Source organism: Acipenser ruthenus, chromosome 7, assembly GCF_902713425.1.
Source record: "Acipenser ruthenus chromosome 7, fAciRut3.2 maternal haplotype, whole genome shotgun sequence".
In the NCBI taxonomy this organism is placed as follows: Eukaryota; Metazoa; Chordata; class Actinopteri; order Acipenseriformes; family Acipenseridae; genus Acipenser; species Acipenser ruthenus.
This window is the reverse complement of record NC_081195.1, coordinates 55,566,896-55,586,737: the sequence shown is the minus strand read 5'-3', so window position 1 is coordinate 55,586,737 and position 19,842 is coordinate 55,566,896. Positions and strand designations below refer to the sequence as shown.

Below are 19,842 nucleotides of genomic sequence, written 5' to 3'. Positions count from 1 at the left end.
TTCCTGCTATCCATGTTCCATTTATTTTCCGTCTCTTGGAACAGACGGAAATTATTATATTTTTGATAATAAATGGAGTACATTCATTATTTTACTGTATATGCTAGAGTAATTTTCAATTAGGTGAGCACGTGTAGTACTGCCTTGACCCTCTGCATCAAACAGTCATAAAGGTCCATATTGTTCCAACAGGCTTGCTGATGTTACAGTATTAAGATAGAAAGAAAAAAAAACACACACACACAAATGTTACATCAAGCTTTAAGAACACCATCCTATTGAACACACTATGGTGAGGCAGTGGAAATTATTCTGTCAGTCTGGACTGTGGCCATCTAAAACAATAGCCCAGAGCAAAATGGAGTTTCCTTTAATTGTGCTTGTTTTCCAAACTAGAAGACACATATTGTAAATTAATTCTTCAGGAGACCAGAAAACACACACACACACACACACACACTTAATCCTAAAGAGAATACAGATCATTATTATGCACTTTTGTGAAAAAGAATGTACTGTATAAATGGATATATAAAATCACTGTGGCAGTAAAGAGGTACATTTCTACTGTACACCACCTTCATACTTTATGGAGAGAATCATAGAACACAACGGTGTACCAACGATTAAGGCGCTGTGGTTTTTACTGAACAGCATTGGGAATGGAACTTCAGTGAATACAGCTGTGTACAAAACAACAAGATGTCAAAAATGAAGTCACAACCTCAAATGGCTTCTGAAATACAAGACTTTGACACTGTGAGGCAACAGCTTTACAAAAAACTGGCACTGCACGACACCCACGATTTAGAGAATCACACAACACAGGAGAGACCACATGACCCCAATATGAAGGCCATTTTAGATCACAGGTCAAAGTGAAGTGTGGTGTTAGATTTTGCAGAGGAGTTTCTAGAACACTGGAATGTACTAGCAGTAGGAGGCAATGCGGTCGGTGGATTTGCAAACTCATACAAGCTTCCCTCATGCGAATGCTCACAAATATTTGCAATTATCCAGTTTATATTAATTCCAATGTATTGCAAAAGTATTTTATTGTGCAAAACTGCACTTTTATAAATGTTCCACATACATGGTTTGCATTTACACAGTGATAATAAATGCATAACATTTCTAAGTGCTTAACAAGTGGTCACTAATACATTAATATCTGGACATTGGCATGAATATGACAGTTTTATCGCTTCAAAAAAAAAAAACTGCCTATATAAAGCTAAGTGAATATAGGCTCAGCCTAGTAGTATTGCTCATTAAGAGATCAGTAGAATACGTGCAGAATATCCAGGACTTTAACCTTCCCAGATAATAAAAGTGATACAGTAATAAGTGTTCTTGGTTGTACAGAATAAGTAAAGCTTCAGTAACCATTTTTTACAGCTATCATTTAAGAAGTCATTTTCTTTTTGCATTCCACTGAACAGAAGAGCATCCCCTCAATCGGCATAAACTTCTGGCCAATCAGACACTTGGTGCAGCAGGAGCAGAGGAAGCACTCTGGTTCTGCGTGCCAGTTGAAGTTCCCATAGGTCACTCGCTGAGCCTCTGGTTCTAAAGCATTCTGACAGCCTTGGCACAGCTATAGGAAAAGGAAAAAAAAAACAATGTTAGCAAAATGATAATCCGTCTCTTGAATTCATTAAGATATACAAGACACACACGAATCATAAAATTAACTATAGACATTTTCATATTCACTGTACCTGTTAATACATTTTGGGGAGAAAATAAAATTACCCGGATCTGCAGCCTTAGTAAAATTACATTTTTTTTAAAAAGTGATAAATATCTATTAAACAGTGTTAAACCACTTGTTTGAAATCTGTGTATTGTCTTGTACCGGTAAATGCTGCAGATTATTTTATAAAACAGTATATTTTCAAAATAAATATATTTTAGTAGCATCTCCTTTCTATAGTACATGGCTTTCACATGATACACATAACCAAAAACACATACTATACAGTAAGCAACATTCAAAGAGGTTTATTTTCATGCAGGAACCCAAAAAAAGCTTCAATTGATATTTTCCCTTTTAAGTCGAATTTCTAGTCAAGTCTTAATGATAAACACTGATTAACATCCACTCCTGTAGACCAGCACTAAAAGCTCCTGTTGAAACAGACACCAACTAACAGCAAATAAAAGGTGATTACCGCAGCATGATTCTTCATGTAGCAGGCTTTGCAAACAGGCTTGCTGTTCACCATGACATAAATCTCTCCAGCAAGGACACAGTCACAGTCAAAACAACAGAAGTGTTTCAGGTGCCAGTTCTGGTCCTCTGCCTGGGTGTACTCATTGCTGAATATCAGCTAAATGGGTTAAAACAAGAGAAAGAGGAATAAAAAGAGACAAGTAAGATGGCCAATCAATACCGGCAAGTACATTCTAAACAGGTATCTTTAACTTTTCATTCACACGACCAAAGCGGGGCAACCATATAGAAAGTGGTCCAGCCAGAATCTCTACAACTGTTGCCTTGTAGTCAAAAGTGTAGCTCTTCTGTCAAGGCTGGTACAGCAACAGCAAAGCCTGGAACAATTAGATCAGTATAGAAATTACAGTGGAAATAACTGGGATCCACCCCATTTTCTTATTTGCAAAGCAAATATTTTGAAACTCTTGTATGAGAAATATCAAAATACATATACATCTATATGGGATTCAATTCTTTGCGGTTATGATATTAACATGATGCTGCTGTCCTTCGTACCTCGTCACAGCCACCGCAGCGAGGTTTCTCGCTGTCACAGTAGTGTCGGCCGCAGTACAGTTTTCCTTTCTTCCAGAAATAGATCATGTCCACCAGAAGCTCACTGCAGGTGCAACACACAAAACAAGCTGGGTGCCACAGCTTCTCAAAGCCAGCACGTTCAGCATATACTGCAGGGTCTCCTTCCTTCATGCCCAGCTGGCACCGGTAACAAGACTGCCAGTCAGGGAGAGACAGAGCATGGGTGTGTTGTTACTTAGTGAAGAGAACGGCAACTTTTTATTTGCATAAATAGCACAAAAAACAATTAAAACAAAACCATTAAAATTGCATGATGTTGATAATAGATTTACTAACAAATTTACTATGAATCAGATACATACCATCTCTGATGTCTGGGCAGAAACACTACAAAATAAAACCTGTGTGTTGTTTAACAAACAAACAAACAAAAAAATGTATTGATTTATCTTTAAAAATATATATTTTGTATTATTCATGCACACTATATTTTTTAATATATTACAATATACTAAACTTTTTTTTTTTTTAATGTGGTACAGTTGCTTTTAACATTAGTCCCTTAAGTAATTTTAGAGCTACAATTTTTAGAAAGGTCTTTTTATAGACAGAGATGGAAACAGACTCTCAACTGGGATGGTATGAAGTATTTTTCCCATGGTCTAGGTCTGAAGTGAGGAGGTCACTTTCTACGCCCATGCAACTGACACACTTTCCTTACACGGCACACTGCCACCATCTGCTGGTACTTTCCATGAAGCACAGAAGGTTTTTGCCACTTTTTTTTTTTATTAAATGTCAAAACAGTGATGAAATGAGTTATTATACCCTTATTGTTTGTATATATTGTGCTGACATGCAATCATATCATAAAAAAGATGACTAGGACAGGAAGCATGTACACTGAAAATGTAAAACTGATTTAGACGATAGCTGGGTTATCTCTGCAGTAGAGGAGTGGAAACACAATTTCCTACAAACTTTTATTGCGTAATATAAAATACTCAAACTGGTTTAATAAGTTTGTTGTATCTGCCGAGATAAAATAGATTAATGTAGCACAGTACTGTATATACGGATAAGATTAGCAGGACATTAAAGAAATGACATACAAAAATAATCTAACAATCATATAAATGAAAAAGTAAAATAATTTATACACACATGCAATACTTAAAATTGGCTTTTTTTGTTTTCTGCGTAAACAAAATCCAACCAACAGTACTGTTCTGTTCCCAAGGGAAAAAAAATGATTCAATTTTAAAATCATGCACGATTGCTTACAGAATTCAATGCAGCCTTTCACTTCTAAAAATGAGTTTGCTGGCATCACCAGACACACTTACATAAGCTGCTCCTTTTGAAGGAGCCGTCTTGTTACCCAGAGCTCCCACCACCGCAGTGGTGCCTCGGTCTCCGGCCTCACTCGCACCCTTCTCTTTATTCTGCGCCTCCATCTCCTCAGGAACCTTGATGTCCCCAACTCCCAGGGCTTCTTCCTTGTACTTCTTGACAAACTGCTGCATCTGCTTCACTTCATTAGGGGACAATTCGTGGCATTTCGTTGGGTCCTGATCATGTTCAGGCAATTGCTTAGCCATCTGTTTCTTACGGTACACAGCCCCCACAGTGCCGGCCACGGGCTGCTTCTCCTTTGGTAGCAACTCAATGTAGCGCACAGCCTGAATTAAAGGAATTGACACCCATTAGAATAGACAGAGAGAGTGTGAGAGAGTGTATGTGTATTGCCTGGGACTTCACAGTATACTTCTTCATTGGTCCCCAAAGTTATTTCAATGATGTTCAAGAAGTTAAACATGTGAGTGCTTACATGGATACCACTTGATTGTACTAAAATCAATTTCAAGATTAAAAGATATGCCCATATAAACATTATAAAATACTTCTAACTTAAATAAATGATTTATGAACATTTTTTAAAAGGTTAAAAACAAAATCTAGTTAAAAATATCTTATCAATTTGTTTTTGGGTTACAAATTCTTATTCAAAAAATGTATTTAATAAAATTAAATAAAGCCAACTGCACATGGGCAAATGTCAGCAGATGGCCCTCAGTTTGTGCTACAACTGTTTAAATAATGTACCTGGAGTTTTTCTTTTCCTTTTTAACATCCTGAGAACTTTTTACACTTATAACTTTACAATCCATTTCAAAGCTCTTTTGTAACACAGCAATAACGATCCATGACGTGGTACAGAACAGAAAAGCCAGAGCACGTGTTATGTTTATTTATTTATTTTTAAAATCACTCTTCCTGCAGTGATTTAGAGGACAGATCTCAAACCCCAGTGCACTACTGCAGACATTTTGAAAAGAGCTTTGAAACAGACTTTAAAAAGTTATAATGAAAATATTTCAGAATATAAAATGTAATGAAAACTGGGCTCTCTAGTGGGTGCTTACTGCTCTTCATTTTACATCCTACATTTCATTACATCCTAAGCTTCTCCATTTTGAAAGAAGCAGACCTTACCAGAGACTGATTAGGGACAGGAGGAGTCCACTCGTAGGTCACAGCTTTGATGGCCACATCTTTCTTAGCTGCCACAGAGTTGGTCAGTGTCACCACATTGCGCTTGTAGTGGTGCACCCCATCAGTCTTCAGCTTGGCTATGAGGCTGGTGTATTTAGTGTCCTCCAGCAGCTTGCCAATTTTCTTGTCGTCTTCTGTGGTGGTTTGCACATCATGATCTTCCAGGCCACACTTACAGTTTCGACAAATTTTTCTGCAAATTCAAGGCAACAATACAGAATAAATGTGCAGGAAATTGAAATAACTACAGTGCCTTATCAATGCTCCATATCCTGTTGGATTGCATACAGTCACTCAAGTTTATGGTAGAAAAACCTAAGAACTAGTACTGTAGTTTAAAAAAAGATTAATGTTTTATTAAAATGGCCTGGAGATACTGTAATTGTATAGCTAAAAAAAAAACGTTTGAAATTATTGCAAACATAGAAGGTTGTGTGGGTGTTTTTCTTCTTGACCCTCACTATAACGCCACCCTCGCTTATTGCCCGTTTTTGCCCATGGCCCTTACCAGGCAGTATAAAGAGGGTTGATTGTATTAGCAATCAACTATGACATGACTGATTAACACAGAACAGTCAATATGTGTACTGTAGATACTAAGAATATGATGTAACCTGATGTACTGTACAGAATTACACAAACTACTTTAAGAATTTCAGTTGGATCTTTTTGAATAATGCCCAGTTTCTTGTGCCTGGCGCACCCGGCTACGACTTCTCCAGCAACACAACAGGGTGTTTCCACGGCTGAGCCAAGCGGCTGAGCGTGGCTAACAGGCCTAACAGCAAAGTGCAATTACAAAATCCACTCATGTCAAACCGCATTTTTGCTAATTCATTAGATTCTGGCACTTGTTGCCTTTCCATATGAAATAATATGGAGCAGACACAGACCCTTTCAATCCCTTTCCATATGAAATAATATGGAGCAGACACAGACCCCACACAGCAAGACTGAAGCTGAGCCATGTTAAACCAGTTCCATTATGAATTTACATCAATGTATTATAATTGTTGCAGGCATGTAAAAGACACACGTTAGGGAAGAGAGATTTAGTCCTTCTGGCTCTTTTGTCCAGAGATACTGTACATTTTACTTGTTTCCCATTACTGTATATGCTGCCAAATCCCTAAGGTGGCCTCATGTGTTGACAAAGCATTGATGAACTGGATGCCTGAGTGGAAGAAGCCATTGGTGAGGAAAAAGATGAGGACTCTCAAGGATTAGATTCCAGTCCAGCTTCTAATAAATAAATAATCACGATCACAAATTAAACTCCCCTCATCTTAAGGGGCACAATGGAAGGGCAGTGTGAGGAATGTCTTGTTCGATGGTAAATATAGGCTTACAAAATAAACAAAAATATAACAAAATCAGTTCTTTGCATGATGTATAAATCGTACTAAAAAGAAACTCGGTAACAAATTGAGACACATTTTTCAACACAAATGTTTTATCAATGTCTTTATAAGCTAGAATGGTATTAATCACAAGCACATGTTCATCTGCTGTGATATCTAATGTTCTTACACATGAAGAGCAGCTGCATCCTGTGTTTTATTTTACTATAAATATACCTTTACTTTTTTTGTGACTAAATACATTACTGTACAGTATGTTTGGGTTTACATAAAAACATGCTAAGTAAAAACGAGGCTATTATAATTCAGTAATACAAACCTCCAGAAATGCAGCTCAAACCCTTCACATTTATCCTTGCATTTCAAACACTGGGCTCCCGATCCTGTTTCATGTCCGAGGGTGATCTGAGAAGAAAATGGAAATTATGCAATACATCAAGAAAACTCGTCAGATGATACTGTAAATTACCTCATACTGCTTAGATATTTCACAACACTGGGATAATCTAACTTTTTAATTCCATCATCAGAAGAGATTTCACTATTACTGAACCTGCTTGACTTGTTCACCACAACATGCTTGCTCCAATTTGGTGATTTTACATCAGCTCATTGTTATTAAATAAAACTACTGTAGCTTGCGCAGGTTTACCTGGAATTTCACTCAGAGACGTGTTTTATGCTCCACGGGTCAACACACACTTTTAAGAACAAATGTACTTTACATCAAAGCAAAAAATTTAATTATTAAACTTCACAAACAAACAATTCTTTATAGAGAAATAATATTCAGATGCCTGTCAATCAAGCAAATTACGCTGTAAAACAATTGAAAAAGCTGTTCTATCTGTAGAGGAAGATTACTAATTTAATAGATTCTCTGTAACAGTCATGTTCTAGCAATTATATCTTGAGGGATTCAGAAATGTCCTCAAAATAATATTTTATTTAATTAAAGAAGCGATTGCATAGGTACTTTAGTACTAGTTCAGTCGAGGAAATGTATTCAATGACTGATCATGTTATTTTTGCCAATGCCAGTGTAGTAATGTGTGAACTGTGGCTTTTAACACACATAGTAGTATTTTGTTCCACTTTTCTAGAATATAATTGTAATACCAGCATAAATGGAACGCACACAAAGAAATGAACAATCATTTCTGAAAAATGTATTTCAAAGCCAGGTCTTTTCAAAATGTGTCTTCAGCATGAGTGTTTCTGACTCATGAACAGACCCCTATTTGAACTCTATGTGTAAGTGTATACACTAGCCCTGTCTGTAGTGAAACACTTTGAAAACTTTCTTCCTTATAAGGGCAACTATTTAAATATGTAGGAATACACTAAAGTGAACCCATTCTTTTTCATTTCTGGGGAAATCAGGCATGCAAATTGGTATTATACCAGGGTAGTAGAATTTGGCATACCCAGAAAACATGCATTCAGAAGGCTGAACCTCCTAAGTCCTTGAAAAATGGAATTGCTGCATTACATTTCTCAGAAAGATAATTAGATAATGAGTCAGCAATGCTAAGATCAGTGCTGACTCATTCCATTTATAACTAAAGTACTCTGTGATAAAAGTTTGTAAATATTTGTAAACGGCTGTGCCTATTTCATAAACTCCATATATGTAACTGTGTTTTCCAGGGTGGTGCTGTTTAAATGGGTGGTTACTGAGAACCATCTGAAATACGGATGTCGCCTTTTCAGCTTATTTTGTGAATCGGTGTAACAAACCATGAGACATAATTGCAGAACTGCCAAATTATGATGGCATCCAGTTATCATCACAGTAAATGTATGAAAAGCAGGCTTTCTATGTTTCACATGCACACTCACACCTTGTGATAAGATAACTACATCCGATCCTTATTTAACACAATTAAGGCTTTATTTTGTCAGCAGTCTCAGTGGTTTACACAGTTACACCTAACGATACAAGTGTACTACAACATAACACTTGACAATGATGAACAGGTGCTTTTAGCATAACCAGGGAAACAAACCCATAAGTGTTTACAAATGAGGGATTGGTTCTAATATGCAGTGGATTAAAACACCAAGATACAGTTTAGAAGGCTCCACTGCTCCTTTTAAAGTCATGTTTCGTATGCACCATGCTGAAATTAAATAATTCTTAGACTAGGCTCATTAAAAAGATGCGAGTGCAAAGAAACTACTCGACATTAAATGTTACCTTTAAATTCTGCAAGTCAGTCACTGATATTAAGCGCTCAGTTGGCGGGTGTTTTCATACATTACTGTTGTTTGAGCCACAATAGTAGGGGCTCTATTGATCATTCTGGAGAACAGACTGATTTCCACACTCAGCTTCCATAGAAATACAGGCAGTGGTCAGGTACCCCACCCATTTAAACACCTTGTTGACTCCTCACATCAAATGGTTCCACACACCCACTAACAGTGTAATGGCAGGTTTTCTAGTTTTTTGTCCAGACCCTGATGCTACAACAGTGGACAGGCACAAGCGAAACGTTTGTCTGTTTGACTTTTAGCAGGGGTGTCACATCACAGTCCTGGAGGACCATTCTACTCCAGGTTTAACAGGTAACATTAGATACTTTAGGGTCTGGATGGAGGTTTAATTGGCTAAATCAAACAATTTAGAATTTTGAGTTGGAACAAAGACCAGGACTGGAAATGCGAACTTTGACCACCCCTGACTTTTAGTTTCTTATAGTTTATTTTTGCTACAGGAGCATCATTTTTACTGTTATTTATTTATTTATTTATTTATTAATCAAAAAAGCAGTAGTAACTATACTGGCAGCAGTAGAAACGCCCAAAGCACTACTGCCAGTAGTTTAACATCAGGACTGAAGAAAGAGAAATGTTTCTAATTTACTGGCCTGAAGTTTAGAAAAAGGGAAATGGTTAGTTATATTAGGAATGCGTTTAGTGCAGCAGCTACAGGCCAAAGCATCTGTGCCAGAAAAAAAAGCCTACTCTCATTTTTTACACTCTTTTAGAGTTGCATAATAGACTTATTGAACATAATTTTAATAACATTCTATTCCACATAGGCTACATTTAAAAAGTAACTTTAACAAGGTGATTATTGCACAAATCACGCAATTAAAAAGACCTCCAAACTATAAATCAAGTCCACCACCATGTAGAAATACGGTTTTAAAAAAAAAAAAAAACTATATCAGAAATCTTTGCACCTTTCAGCTCATTCTTCTATTTGGTTTCAGTCTTTTTTTTTTTTACTTGTAAATTTAGGATGAATCCCATGTCTTCCCAGCGTTACTATTAAATGAATTACACTGAAAAACGTACACCTTTGCTTTGGGCGTTGCCACATAAAACAAAAGCACTCTGAGCACGTTATGTGAAAGGAAGGCTTACCTTTTTAACTTCTTTTTCCAACTCCATGGTCCAGCTGTGACTGCGCCTCACAGTACTGTAATTAACCACCAACCATTCACAGCAGTAAATGCACAATGTTCTTACACTGTTTCTAAATAGCACTTCCGCTATTTTAACAAATGCCTCACCCTCCACCAATCGTGATTCAGTGCAGAAACCCCAAGTACATGCCTGCCAATCACAGCTCGGCCAGTGAAAGCAGTACACCAATCAAATCAAGCTCTTGGTTCATGCTTGACATCATGTTGTGTGTGTGCATATTCATTCGTGATGCATTTTTTAAAACTAACTTTGTGACATGAGGTGCAAATACTGGTATGCAGTTTAATTTATCCGGTTGTAAAACACTGGCATTCTAACGGCAACTGACAGCCACCTTCTATAGGGCTCACGGGTAACCTGATCATTCTGTTTTTATGGAAGTCAAACTGTTACAGTATACATATAAAAGAATAAAACGACAAACAAACACATTTCTAATTTGTTGTCCAACCTCCAAACAGATACAGTACTGTGCATTATGTTTCTCTGATCTGTCATACTGATGATAAAGCTAAGGGGTCAGTGAGCTAGACTAGGACACAGCCTAGTTCGTAAACAAGTAAATAAGAAATGGGGTTCATACATACAGAATATGTTATAGAAATGTAATGTATTTTACAAAAAAAAAATAGTGACCAAGACTTCAAGCAAGACAGTTTGGCATTTTTTCTAGTATAAAAAAGGCAACTCCCCAGAACTAACACACCCAATATGGGGCTATTCTACCCTCTCCTTTAACAAATTTGGGGCTACTCCACTCCTAACTGTTATCTACATAAAACAAATGATTAAGTATCTTTATAACAAAACAAACAAACAAACAAACAAACAAACAAACAAACAAACAAACAAACAAACAAATAAATAAATAAATAAAACGGATGTACATCAGTTACCATAACAAAACTAAAAGCCCTGTGCCTCATTCATTCTCATTTTAGGCAATATAAGGATACTGGGGGGTTAGTCTCAGGGGTGGAACAGCCCCAAGTTCCATGTCTTTACTTAACCAATGTCTGAAGTAGTGTACATCAGACAATTTCTCATTTGGAAAGCTACACAAACTTGATTCCATGAGGTTTGTGGTGATTCAGTCTGACAAATGTCACGATTGCTGCCAATTAAAATAAAATAACGATAGTCCACCAACCAATTATTATTATTATTATTATTATTATTATTATTATTATTATTATTATTATTATTATTATTATTATTATGGGAAGGTATGGTTAGGCATCATTGCCCTGTGATTAAGAAAAGTGCCTGTTTATTTCAAGCCCTGCAAGTCAAGGTGCGGTCAGAGAGGCAGCTTAACGACACAGTTAGGAAGTCACTGTATCTCAAGTGGTGTGGTTAGTGGTTGCCTCTCTGGGGAGGAGCTGTAATACACAGATGCCAGTTGTCAAGGAAGCCTCAGCTATTTCCTTGCATCTTCCACTGTGTGGAGCGGGTGACAAGGGGACTAGAGCTGATGCATGCTGTCAAATGCACAGCTACCGGAGGTTTTAAAAATCCTATTTCTTACCGCTTATTAGCACTGGCAGCTTTATCTGTTTATTTGAAAGTTTGTGAGGCTTATAACTTGACCTGAATATGTGCATATTGTTTCATAAAGGTGGAGGAAAAAAAACAGGAACAGTTCTATATCATAACAAACTGTTCCCCCATATCACCCGCTGAATCTATAAGAATAATAACTTGCGAGTGGTGTACATTGGTGTGATTTGACAGGTTAGACAAACTTTTTTAAGTTGAATTGTTCTTTCAGTTTCCAAGGCCTGCACAGTGAAGTTTAAAATGCTTTACTAAACGCTGGGTGTAGTTTTCGCAACAGGTGTGCATTGTATCAAAATTACTCATGAGCTGTATAGCAAATTAGATGGAGGAAAATTATATTTGGTTTATAATGTTAATGATTTATTCTGCTATGGGAACTTCACACACTGAAGCGACAGGTTGAAGAACAACCTTGAGACACATAGATAAGGGCACATAAAATAACATGATGGCTCAATTTCTTCTGAGCATAACTAACAATGAGGTCTTTGGTAGTCTTCTGTAGCCTTGTTGTGGCAGTTTTTAACCAAAAGCTTTTTGTTGGGTAAGTCTTCTTTATTAATAATAATAATAATAATAATAATAATAATAATAATAATAATAATAATAATAATAATAATAATAATTTCTGGGGGTTTTCTATAAATCGTATTAGGTACTATCATAGTCATACAGTTGATCCAATCACTTTAATATTTTTTTTTTATGTTAGAAAAAGCAACAAACACTTTTTAATACAGCCACAAGAGGTTGTCAACAGATGATTAGTTGTAGTGAAGTGGCTACTACAATTGCATGCTTCAGATATTATTTACATTAAATGTAATTGCATTGGTTGCATTAGTCCAATATGAAAATCAGGGAATATTACGTTCATTTTTATAATGATATTGCTTTTAGCAACAAGGTGGTGAGGTCTTGTACAGGTTACTTGCTTAGTTTTTAGGGCTTGTTTGAAGTTTTCAGGCCACTGACATAACCATATATTATGTAAAAGAAGATTTACAATGAGTCATTTGGGATTATGCTTTTATTTTTTTTTAAAGGGACCAGGTTCTCCGCATCACTGCAAGCAGCGAGGAGCAGATCACACTTCTCAAGGAGCTGCAGGACCTAGAACACCTGAAGGTAGCAGTGGAGCCTTTTGTCTGCAATAGTTGTATAGTTTGTTTGGTGATGATGGAAGATGTGGACAATATAAAATGCTGCAGGAAGGCATGGTGGAGGTTGGTGCAATGCAAGATTCCCCCAAAAGCTTTGTCTCTCCCAAGCAGGGACTACTAAGTGCGCTGAATTGCGAGCCCCCAAAATACAGGCAGGACAAAATACACAGTTTGAGTAATACTGTTATTTTAACATTGTTTTAATAAAGTTCTGCGCCTAATCTTTCATGCTGTTGTTGAATGTTTTGTTATTAGCTTGATTTCTGGCGTGAGCCTGTGAAGACTGCTCTAGCTGTGGATGTGCGCGTTCCTTTTGCTGGTCTTCAGGCACTTAAGGTCTTTTTGGAATCCAATGGCATCCAATACAGGGTTATGATTGATGATGTCCAGGTACAGTTATTTTTATTTTTATTTATTTATTTATTTCCTGTTTTGCGTTATTGCAGGGAAGAAACCCTGATAGTAAAGAAAACTGATATTTTAATTCAGTTAGGACCAAAATGAGTTGTCCCATATTTATTTGTAAAATATATTTTTCTCTAATATAAACACATTTGTCAATACTGTTGGTATTATTATTATTATTATTATTATTATTATTATTATTATTATTATTGTGAATTTAATGTTTATACAGAAAGTAAATACTTGAGTCCATTATACAAAAATAATTACAATAATACATTCTTACATTTGGAATTGTGAAAATATTAACATTCATTGATAAAAGAAGAAAGAAAATAACATTAACCTATGTTGTTTTTTTTTTTTTTGTTTTTTTACAAAGATGCTGTTGGATGAAGAAAAGGAAGAAATGTTCCGTTCTCATGACAGGGAGCGAAACACCAACAACTTTGACTATGCTTCCTACCACACACTGGAGGAGGTACATTTCTGTACAAAATTCATCTACAATATTATAATTAATTGTAACATAAACAGATGTTCCATTGGAGCGAAAATGATCAAAAAGCTTTTAAATGGTTGTCCTAATACTTCAAATATGTTATAGAGAATTGCATGGAACAAGTTAATGTAAATTATCTGGGTTCCCAATAACCAATTAAGTAATTGGCCGCATTGAAAAGCCGTCATAAAAGTTTCTGTAAAATGTTGTTTTTTTTCAATGTTCAATACAGATTTACAGCTGGATGGACAGTTTAGAAGCTGAGTACCCAGACCTGGTTACCAAGATTCAGATTGGCTCCAGTTTTGAGGGTCGTCCCATTAATGTGCTGAAGGTAAAGAAACAATGCCTCCTATACACTAAATCATTACAGTCCACCAAATGTGATTTCTAATTTGATTAATATTAACCCAGGTTTACGTTGGATTATTTTTTGAAAGGCAGCTCTAGGACCAGGTAAATCAACATTGAGGTCACAAAAGGGCAGCAGTGTGGAGTAGTGGTTAGGGCTCTGGACTCTTGACCGGAGGGTCGTGGGTTCAATCCCCGATGGGGACACTGCTGCTGTACCCTTGAGCAAGGTACTTTACCTAGATTGCTCCAGTAAAAACCCAACTGTATAAATGGGTAATTGTATGTAAAAATAATGTGTAAAGAAAATAATGTAATTGTATGTAAAAAATAATGTGATATCTTGTAACAATTGTAAGTCGCCCTGGATAAGGGCGTCTGCTAAGAAATAAATAATAAAATTGTGCAAGATGGCCAAAGAATAATATTTTGATAATTGACAAAGGAGGCTCTATTAAAACATGTTCTGCTCCTCAAATTTCACACCACGTTGATAATTTTATATTTAATAATGCTACAATATCTCCAGGACATGTTTATTCAACGCTTTTTATTGCAAAGAAACAAGCCTGATTTGTCGACGATATGGAAACAAACAGAAGTTTGGTTTTTACGAATTCATTGTTTACATCTGCACTATATAATTATTAATCGTAGGGTTCACAAATGTCTGGAAACAGTTCTGAAACCAGAAAAGGTCTGACGCAGTTTTAAAAAAACTGTACAAAATGACTGCAATGAACAACGAACAATGAAAGACGTATTCCGGTCCTGCTTTCCTCTTTCTGTATGTAGCAACCTAGTGGTCATGGGCGGTACAGTCCATGTATCAGAATTCAAAGAAGACGTCTGATACAGGACAAAATATAAACACAATATTAGTATTTGCTTTTCATTAATGTTACTATATATCAATATATTAAAGAGGATTTTCATGAAACACAAGTGTTTATCAGGTGTAATCTTACCAGTCATCATAAGATGATAATATTGTAGCGTGCACGGGGAAAGGCAGTAGGGCGGTATCGGCGCTATGCTGCCTTTAGTGCGAGAGGTCCCGGGTTCGCGCCCGCCTGTGTGATACGCCTGCCTGCGGGAACCAAGATCGCTACAATATGTTGTTTTTCATATGTAATTTATGGTACAATGTTAATTGACAATTTAATTGTGAATGCTGCATATTACAGCCCACTGTTTATGATTTATATGCGCTATACATGTGTTAATTGAATTGCGCTGTGTGATTATTCCTATCTATTTGAACAGTTTAGCACTGGGGGCAGTAACCGTCCTGCTATCTGGCTTGACAGTGGGATTCATGCACGTGAATGGATCACTCCAGCTACTGGGATCTGGTCAGCAAAGAAGGTACAAAACTGAAGATATGATTACAACGATAACTGCCTTTGACTACAGTACAGTAGGAGGCTCTTAATGTTATTTGTCAAAATGTGCTATATGTAAAACTTTAAATACCATGCATCATGTTCTCTTTGAGTGGCTAACGCTTTGACATTCACATTCTTCACGATCTTTAGATTGCTTCCGATTATGGCCGCGACCCTTCACTAACTGCAATACTGAACACGATGGACATCTTCTTTGAGATTGTCACCAACCCCGATGGCTATTATTTCACCCACACCAGTGTATGTACCTTTGAACCAAGGAGATATACAGTACCATGGAATAGCCTATTGAAGTTAAAGTACAATAAAAAATAAATAAATAAAGATAAAAAAGAAATCACAAAATAAAGCTGATTTATTGCAGGCCTGTCCTATATATCACCTGTTTTACTAAAGTGAAACGAGTTTTTAGAAATAACTAAAATATTGGACTTGTCTCAGGATGTGTCCATGAAAATAATTAATTATAGTTACATATAGGATTTACATTCAGAAATGGTTTGGGATTTATGGTTTTTACAGTTGACATTTCCTAATAGCTCCCCTTGAGAAAGTTTATTTCTTTTTTCCTGTTGTTGCAAATCTGTGGTTTCTATTTCCTGCATGGTCAGAATGACAACAGAGAACCCCAAACTCCTACTGGTAACTGATAACTGACAAATGACTTTTGTAACAGTTACAGAGCACCTTACATTTTCTTTCTAGCTTTAAACCATGAACTTCGGGGTTGTGGGGCTCAAAGAAAGCAACAACAGTCAATCTGAGAAAATGAGAGCACTGCGATTCATTCAAGTACAGACTTGCATTTGCTTAGTCACAACAATGTGCTACTCACACAGGTCTTCCAAAATTATAGCCCCAAGTTAAAAGGTAAAATTGCATAGGTTTGTTAATTACAGCAAATAATTACAAGTACTTATACTAAACTGGCTTATTCTACATTACATTGTACACAATATTTAAAATATAATATTTAAACAACTATTTAAAAATGACATCTTATGGGGTTAGTTTAATTGGGTGTTCTTACTGCTAGTGTTGACTGGGTTACAACATTATTACACTGTACGTGTAGGTAGGGAATTCCAATCAAAGAATGCAATTATTGGGAGTTCAATTCACCCCTTCGGGAACTTTGTATAATAAAGGTTAGATATGCAGCACATCAAATTAAACCGAACTCATGTTCATGAATGTATGTATTTCAGAACCGCATGTGGCGCAAGACTAGGTCCATCAACCCTGGATCATCTTGTGTTGGAGTGGATCCTAACAGGAACTGGGGAGCAGGATTTGGAGGTATGGCTCAATTTATATAATGTCTTACATGTTATTTATTCTTAATGCACATTAAAGGGTTACAAGTTACTTTACCATTAAAACCCCAAATTGTACTGGATAATTAAAATAATCTCTTACAGGTCCTGGCACCAGCACGAATCCCTGTTCTGAAACCTACCTTGGATCATTTGAACACTCTGAGTCTGAGGTGAAATCAATTGTAGACTTCATCCTGGGCCACGGAAACTTTAAGGCCATGATTACTATCCATAGCTACTCCCAGATGCTGATGTACCCCTATGGGTACACTTCAACAGAGACCCCGAATCAACAGGAACTGGTATGAAGTGCTTCACTTTTGATTTGACTGATTCCATTGAGTTGAGCTATGTGTAAAACTATTCAAGATTTTTCATTGTGATGGCAAATGTATGATAATTCATGGTATTCCTAAATGCACAAATGTTTTCCTCCTATTTTGCAGCATACCTTAGCAAAAAGTGCAGTGGATGCCCTCGCTGCACTACATGGAACCAAGTACACCTATGGCAGCATGATCACCACTATCTGTAGGTTTACTTCAATCAACATCGTTTTTTTTTTCTTTTTTTCTGAGTGGATAAAAAGACTTTAATTAATAATTGAGGATTTCTTATCCACCTAATCCACAGTCCCAATCACTAGGCTATAGCAGCCCAGTTGTACCTGTTATTTGGGGATTGTGAGTTGAATGGATGTTTCTTTAAAAGATATAATTAATACCAAAATGTATCACAGACAGTCTTCTTTGTGGCACATTCATTCAGAGTAAGTAGGTGAGCCCTTTTAATAAATTATCACTCTTTAATTTATGATAGTTTTGACTAATTAAAAAGGGGTTTATCCTTCCCATTAAGAAGTAAATACCAACACCAGTTTCTTTAATGAATGTAGTCAGATACGTCATTAAAATGCTGAATCTGTGTAATTTTAGAAAACATTTTTTTCACCACTGATGTCAATTTTGACAAGTGCGTCTAAGCTTTATATTTGTGTAGTATAAAGTGACCATTTATTTCCTTGTTTAGATCCAGCGAGTGGTACCACAGCTGACTGGGGCTATTTAAATGGCATTAAGTATTCCTTCACGTTCGAACTACGAGACACCGGTCGCTATGGTTTCCTGTTGCCAGCAGAGCAGATCATTCCAACTGCTCAGGAGACCTGGCTGGCACTCATGAAGATAATGGAGCATGCCCGAGACAATCCATATTAAATTATGAAATGTCTGTGGAGATTACAGCAAACAAATACTATAATTGTTTAATCCAATTTCAAATCTGCTTTTCATAATGTAGCTGTATTTCAGTACATTCCTTGAAAAATAAATCCTTAAAGAAAACAAAAACACGGTCTCATTCAATATTTGAAAAATACTTTTTACTTAATGCTTATGTTTCTGCAAACTATGTAACATGTTGTTTATTGCATTTAGGCCATAAATAGACAGATTCAAGATGTTGTTTTCTGAACTATTTAATGAAGGGTCATCACATAATGAAAAATGTGTACAAATGAAGTTTTTTTCTTTTAAAGAAATACATGAGTATATAAATTCATATAAAAATAAAGGTTTAAAGATTATACTTTTTCTGCCCCTCAGAAATAATCCTTGATTTTCAAATGCATCCAACTGTATATTCATAAACTGCAAGTTTCGGTAAAACAAAAAGCAGACCACATATTCTAAATAAACGTTCGACTTATTACAGCTATTTCAACTACAGCTATTATAACATGTTATAAGAATGTCATAATGAACAGATAATTACATTGCTGTGGCCTATTACTTGGCAATAAATGAACAAAGGAGTTTCATTGTTTTTGAGGAATATCCCACATCACGATTACGCTGTAATAGTGTAGTCCACTAAAAGAGTTAACTTTTTGAGAGCAAGACACCATTTCGTTAACAAGCAGTGGTTCTAGAACACCTGTCATTAATTAGTGTTACTGAGTAGTAAAAGAATGGCTGATCACCAAAAAAGTATAGTATGCCTTTTATTTTATACATGTAGCAAATACATCACGTGACTAGAATTTTAAATGTTAGCTTGGAAGCTGGAGGGCATTTTAGACAATAATAAACACTGCAGTACTATTGCAGCACCTTTCAATGGCATTTAAATTCCAATTGTACAGTATGGTCTCAATTAAATGTAGTCTGTTACAGCATTCTTACTCACTGACATCTACCAACGTTTACACACCTAAATCATATAATTACTTAACACTTTTTTCTATAGTTTCATCATGGAAAAAAATAAAAATCATGCACCTGTGTGTTGTTTTATATAAGCTGTTTATACAATACTGTATATACATGTATCCGTTATCTGTCTGATAAGGGACATACCACATAGATAACTAAATTACTGTATGTTGTAATTTAGTAGAATATTGCCATTTACTTGATGTGAACACAGATGATTTCATGCAGGCATATTCCCGAAGCAGATTCCAGGTGATCCTCCAGGGCCAAATGGGCTTTTCTTATTGTCACACTTTTCTCATGTTCTTATGTTCATCAACTTCAGTGCAGCGATCCCTGCAATGGAAAGTGGAGGTGACAGCGTTCTTCAACATGTCTTCTGTGGTGGAACACAGAAAGTATCACTGTATTTAACAAGCATGTCAATGGCATTCATCCCATTGAGATTCTGCTTGTTACTTATCGTTCTACAAACACAATATTAAATATTACATTTAGGCCATAAATAAACAGATTAAAGCTACTGTATTGTGTTTCTGGAACCATTTATAGGTAAAGAGGCCAGGTGTGTCACCTGTCCACCCTAAAAAAAAAAAAAATTATTCAGATGTTTGTAAATTGTGCAATATACTGTAGTGGAACTTTCCCCTGTAAATGCAAATTTAGAGCTAGCAGTAACATGAAAAAGTGACCTACATCCACTGTATGCACATGTGCAGACAGGTATACCCAAATACTAGCACATACAGTAAAGAAGAATCTTACCCAAGCTCATTGTCGTTTTATTGTTACATTTTATAACTACCTTAA

At 36.1% G+C, this 19,842-nt stretch overlaps 2 protein-coding genes across 3 annotated transcripts; one reads left to right on the top strand and one right to left on the bottom strand.

The window, feature by feature from the left end:
• Nucleotides 1-1,038: 1,038 nt before the first annotated feature.
• Nucleotides 1,039-10,202, bottom strand: LOC117415265 (testin-like). Its single transcript, XM_034025374.3, has 7 exons — nucleotides 10,048-10,202; nucleotides 6,992-7,077; nucleotides 5,252-5,504; nucleotides 4,102-4,437; nucleotides 2,735-2,950; nucleotides 2,175-2,333; nucleotides 1,039-1,597 (listed from the first exon to the last, which is right to left on the bottom strand). Exons 1-7 carry the CDS (start codon nucleotides 10,072-10,074, stop codon nucleotides 1,406-1,408), a joined length of 1,269 nt encoding a protein of 422 aa, XP_033881265.3. The 5' UTR covers nucleotides 10,075-10,202; the 3' UTR covers nucleotides 1,039-1,405.
• Nucleotides 10,203-11,566: 1,364 nt separating this feature from the next.
• Nucleotides 11,567-18,166, top strand: LOC117416000 (carboxypeptidase A1-like). Of its 2 annotated transcripts, none has more exons than XM_034027000.3 (11): nucleotides 11,567-11,615; nucleotides 12,717-12,798; nucleotides 13,089-13,223; nucleotides 13,621-13,719; nucleotides 13,973-14,074; nucleotides 15,358-15,459; nucleotides 15,630-15,740; nucleotides 16,709-16,799; nucleotides 16,922-17,121; nucleotides 17,266-17,350; nucleotides 17,849-18,166. In XM_034027000.3, the coding sequence occupies exons 1-11, from the start codon at nucleotides 11,599-11,601 to the stop codon at nucleotides 18,034-18,036; spliced, it is 1,212 nt and encodes a 403-aa protein (XP_033882891.2). In that variant the 5' UTR covers nucleotides 11,567-11,598; the 3' UTR covers nucleotides 18,037-18,166. The 2 variants fall into 2 exon arrangements, with proteins under 2 accessions (XP_033882891.2, XP_033882890.1); XM_034026999.3 differs by having other exon boundaries at nucleotides 11,567-12,214.
• The last annotated feature ends 1,676 nt before the right edge of the window (nucleotides 18,167-19,842 follow it).

Bases quoted from the DNA above. Each gene is read 5' to 3' on its own strand.
- LOC117415265 (XM_034025374.3), bottom strand. From the start codon at position 10,074: ATGGAGTTGGAAAAAGAAGTTAAAAAG. The intron at 7,078-10,047 runs GTAAGCCTTCCT...TTTTCTTCTCAG, and splicing joins TGGAAAAAGAAGTTAAAAAG to ATCACCCTCGGACATGAAAC. The intron at 2,951-4,101 runs GTAAGTGTGTCT...CCTGACTGGCAG, and splicing joins CTTCAAAAGGAGCAGCTTAT to TCTTGTTACCGGTGCCAGCT.
- LOC117416000 (XM_034026999.3), top strand. From the start codon at position 12,150: ATGAGGTCTTTGGTAGTCTTCTGTAGCCTTGTTGTGGCAGTTTTTAAC. The intron at 13,720-13,972 runs GTACATTTCTGT...TGTTCAATACAG, and splicing joins CCTACCACACACTGGAGGAG to ATTTACAGCTGGATGGACAG. The intron at 15,460-15,629 runs GTACAAAACTGA...CACGATCTTTAG, and splicing joins GGATCTGGTCAGCAAAGAAG to ATTGCTTCCGATTATGGCCG.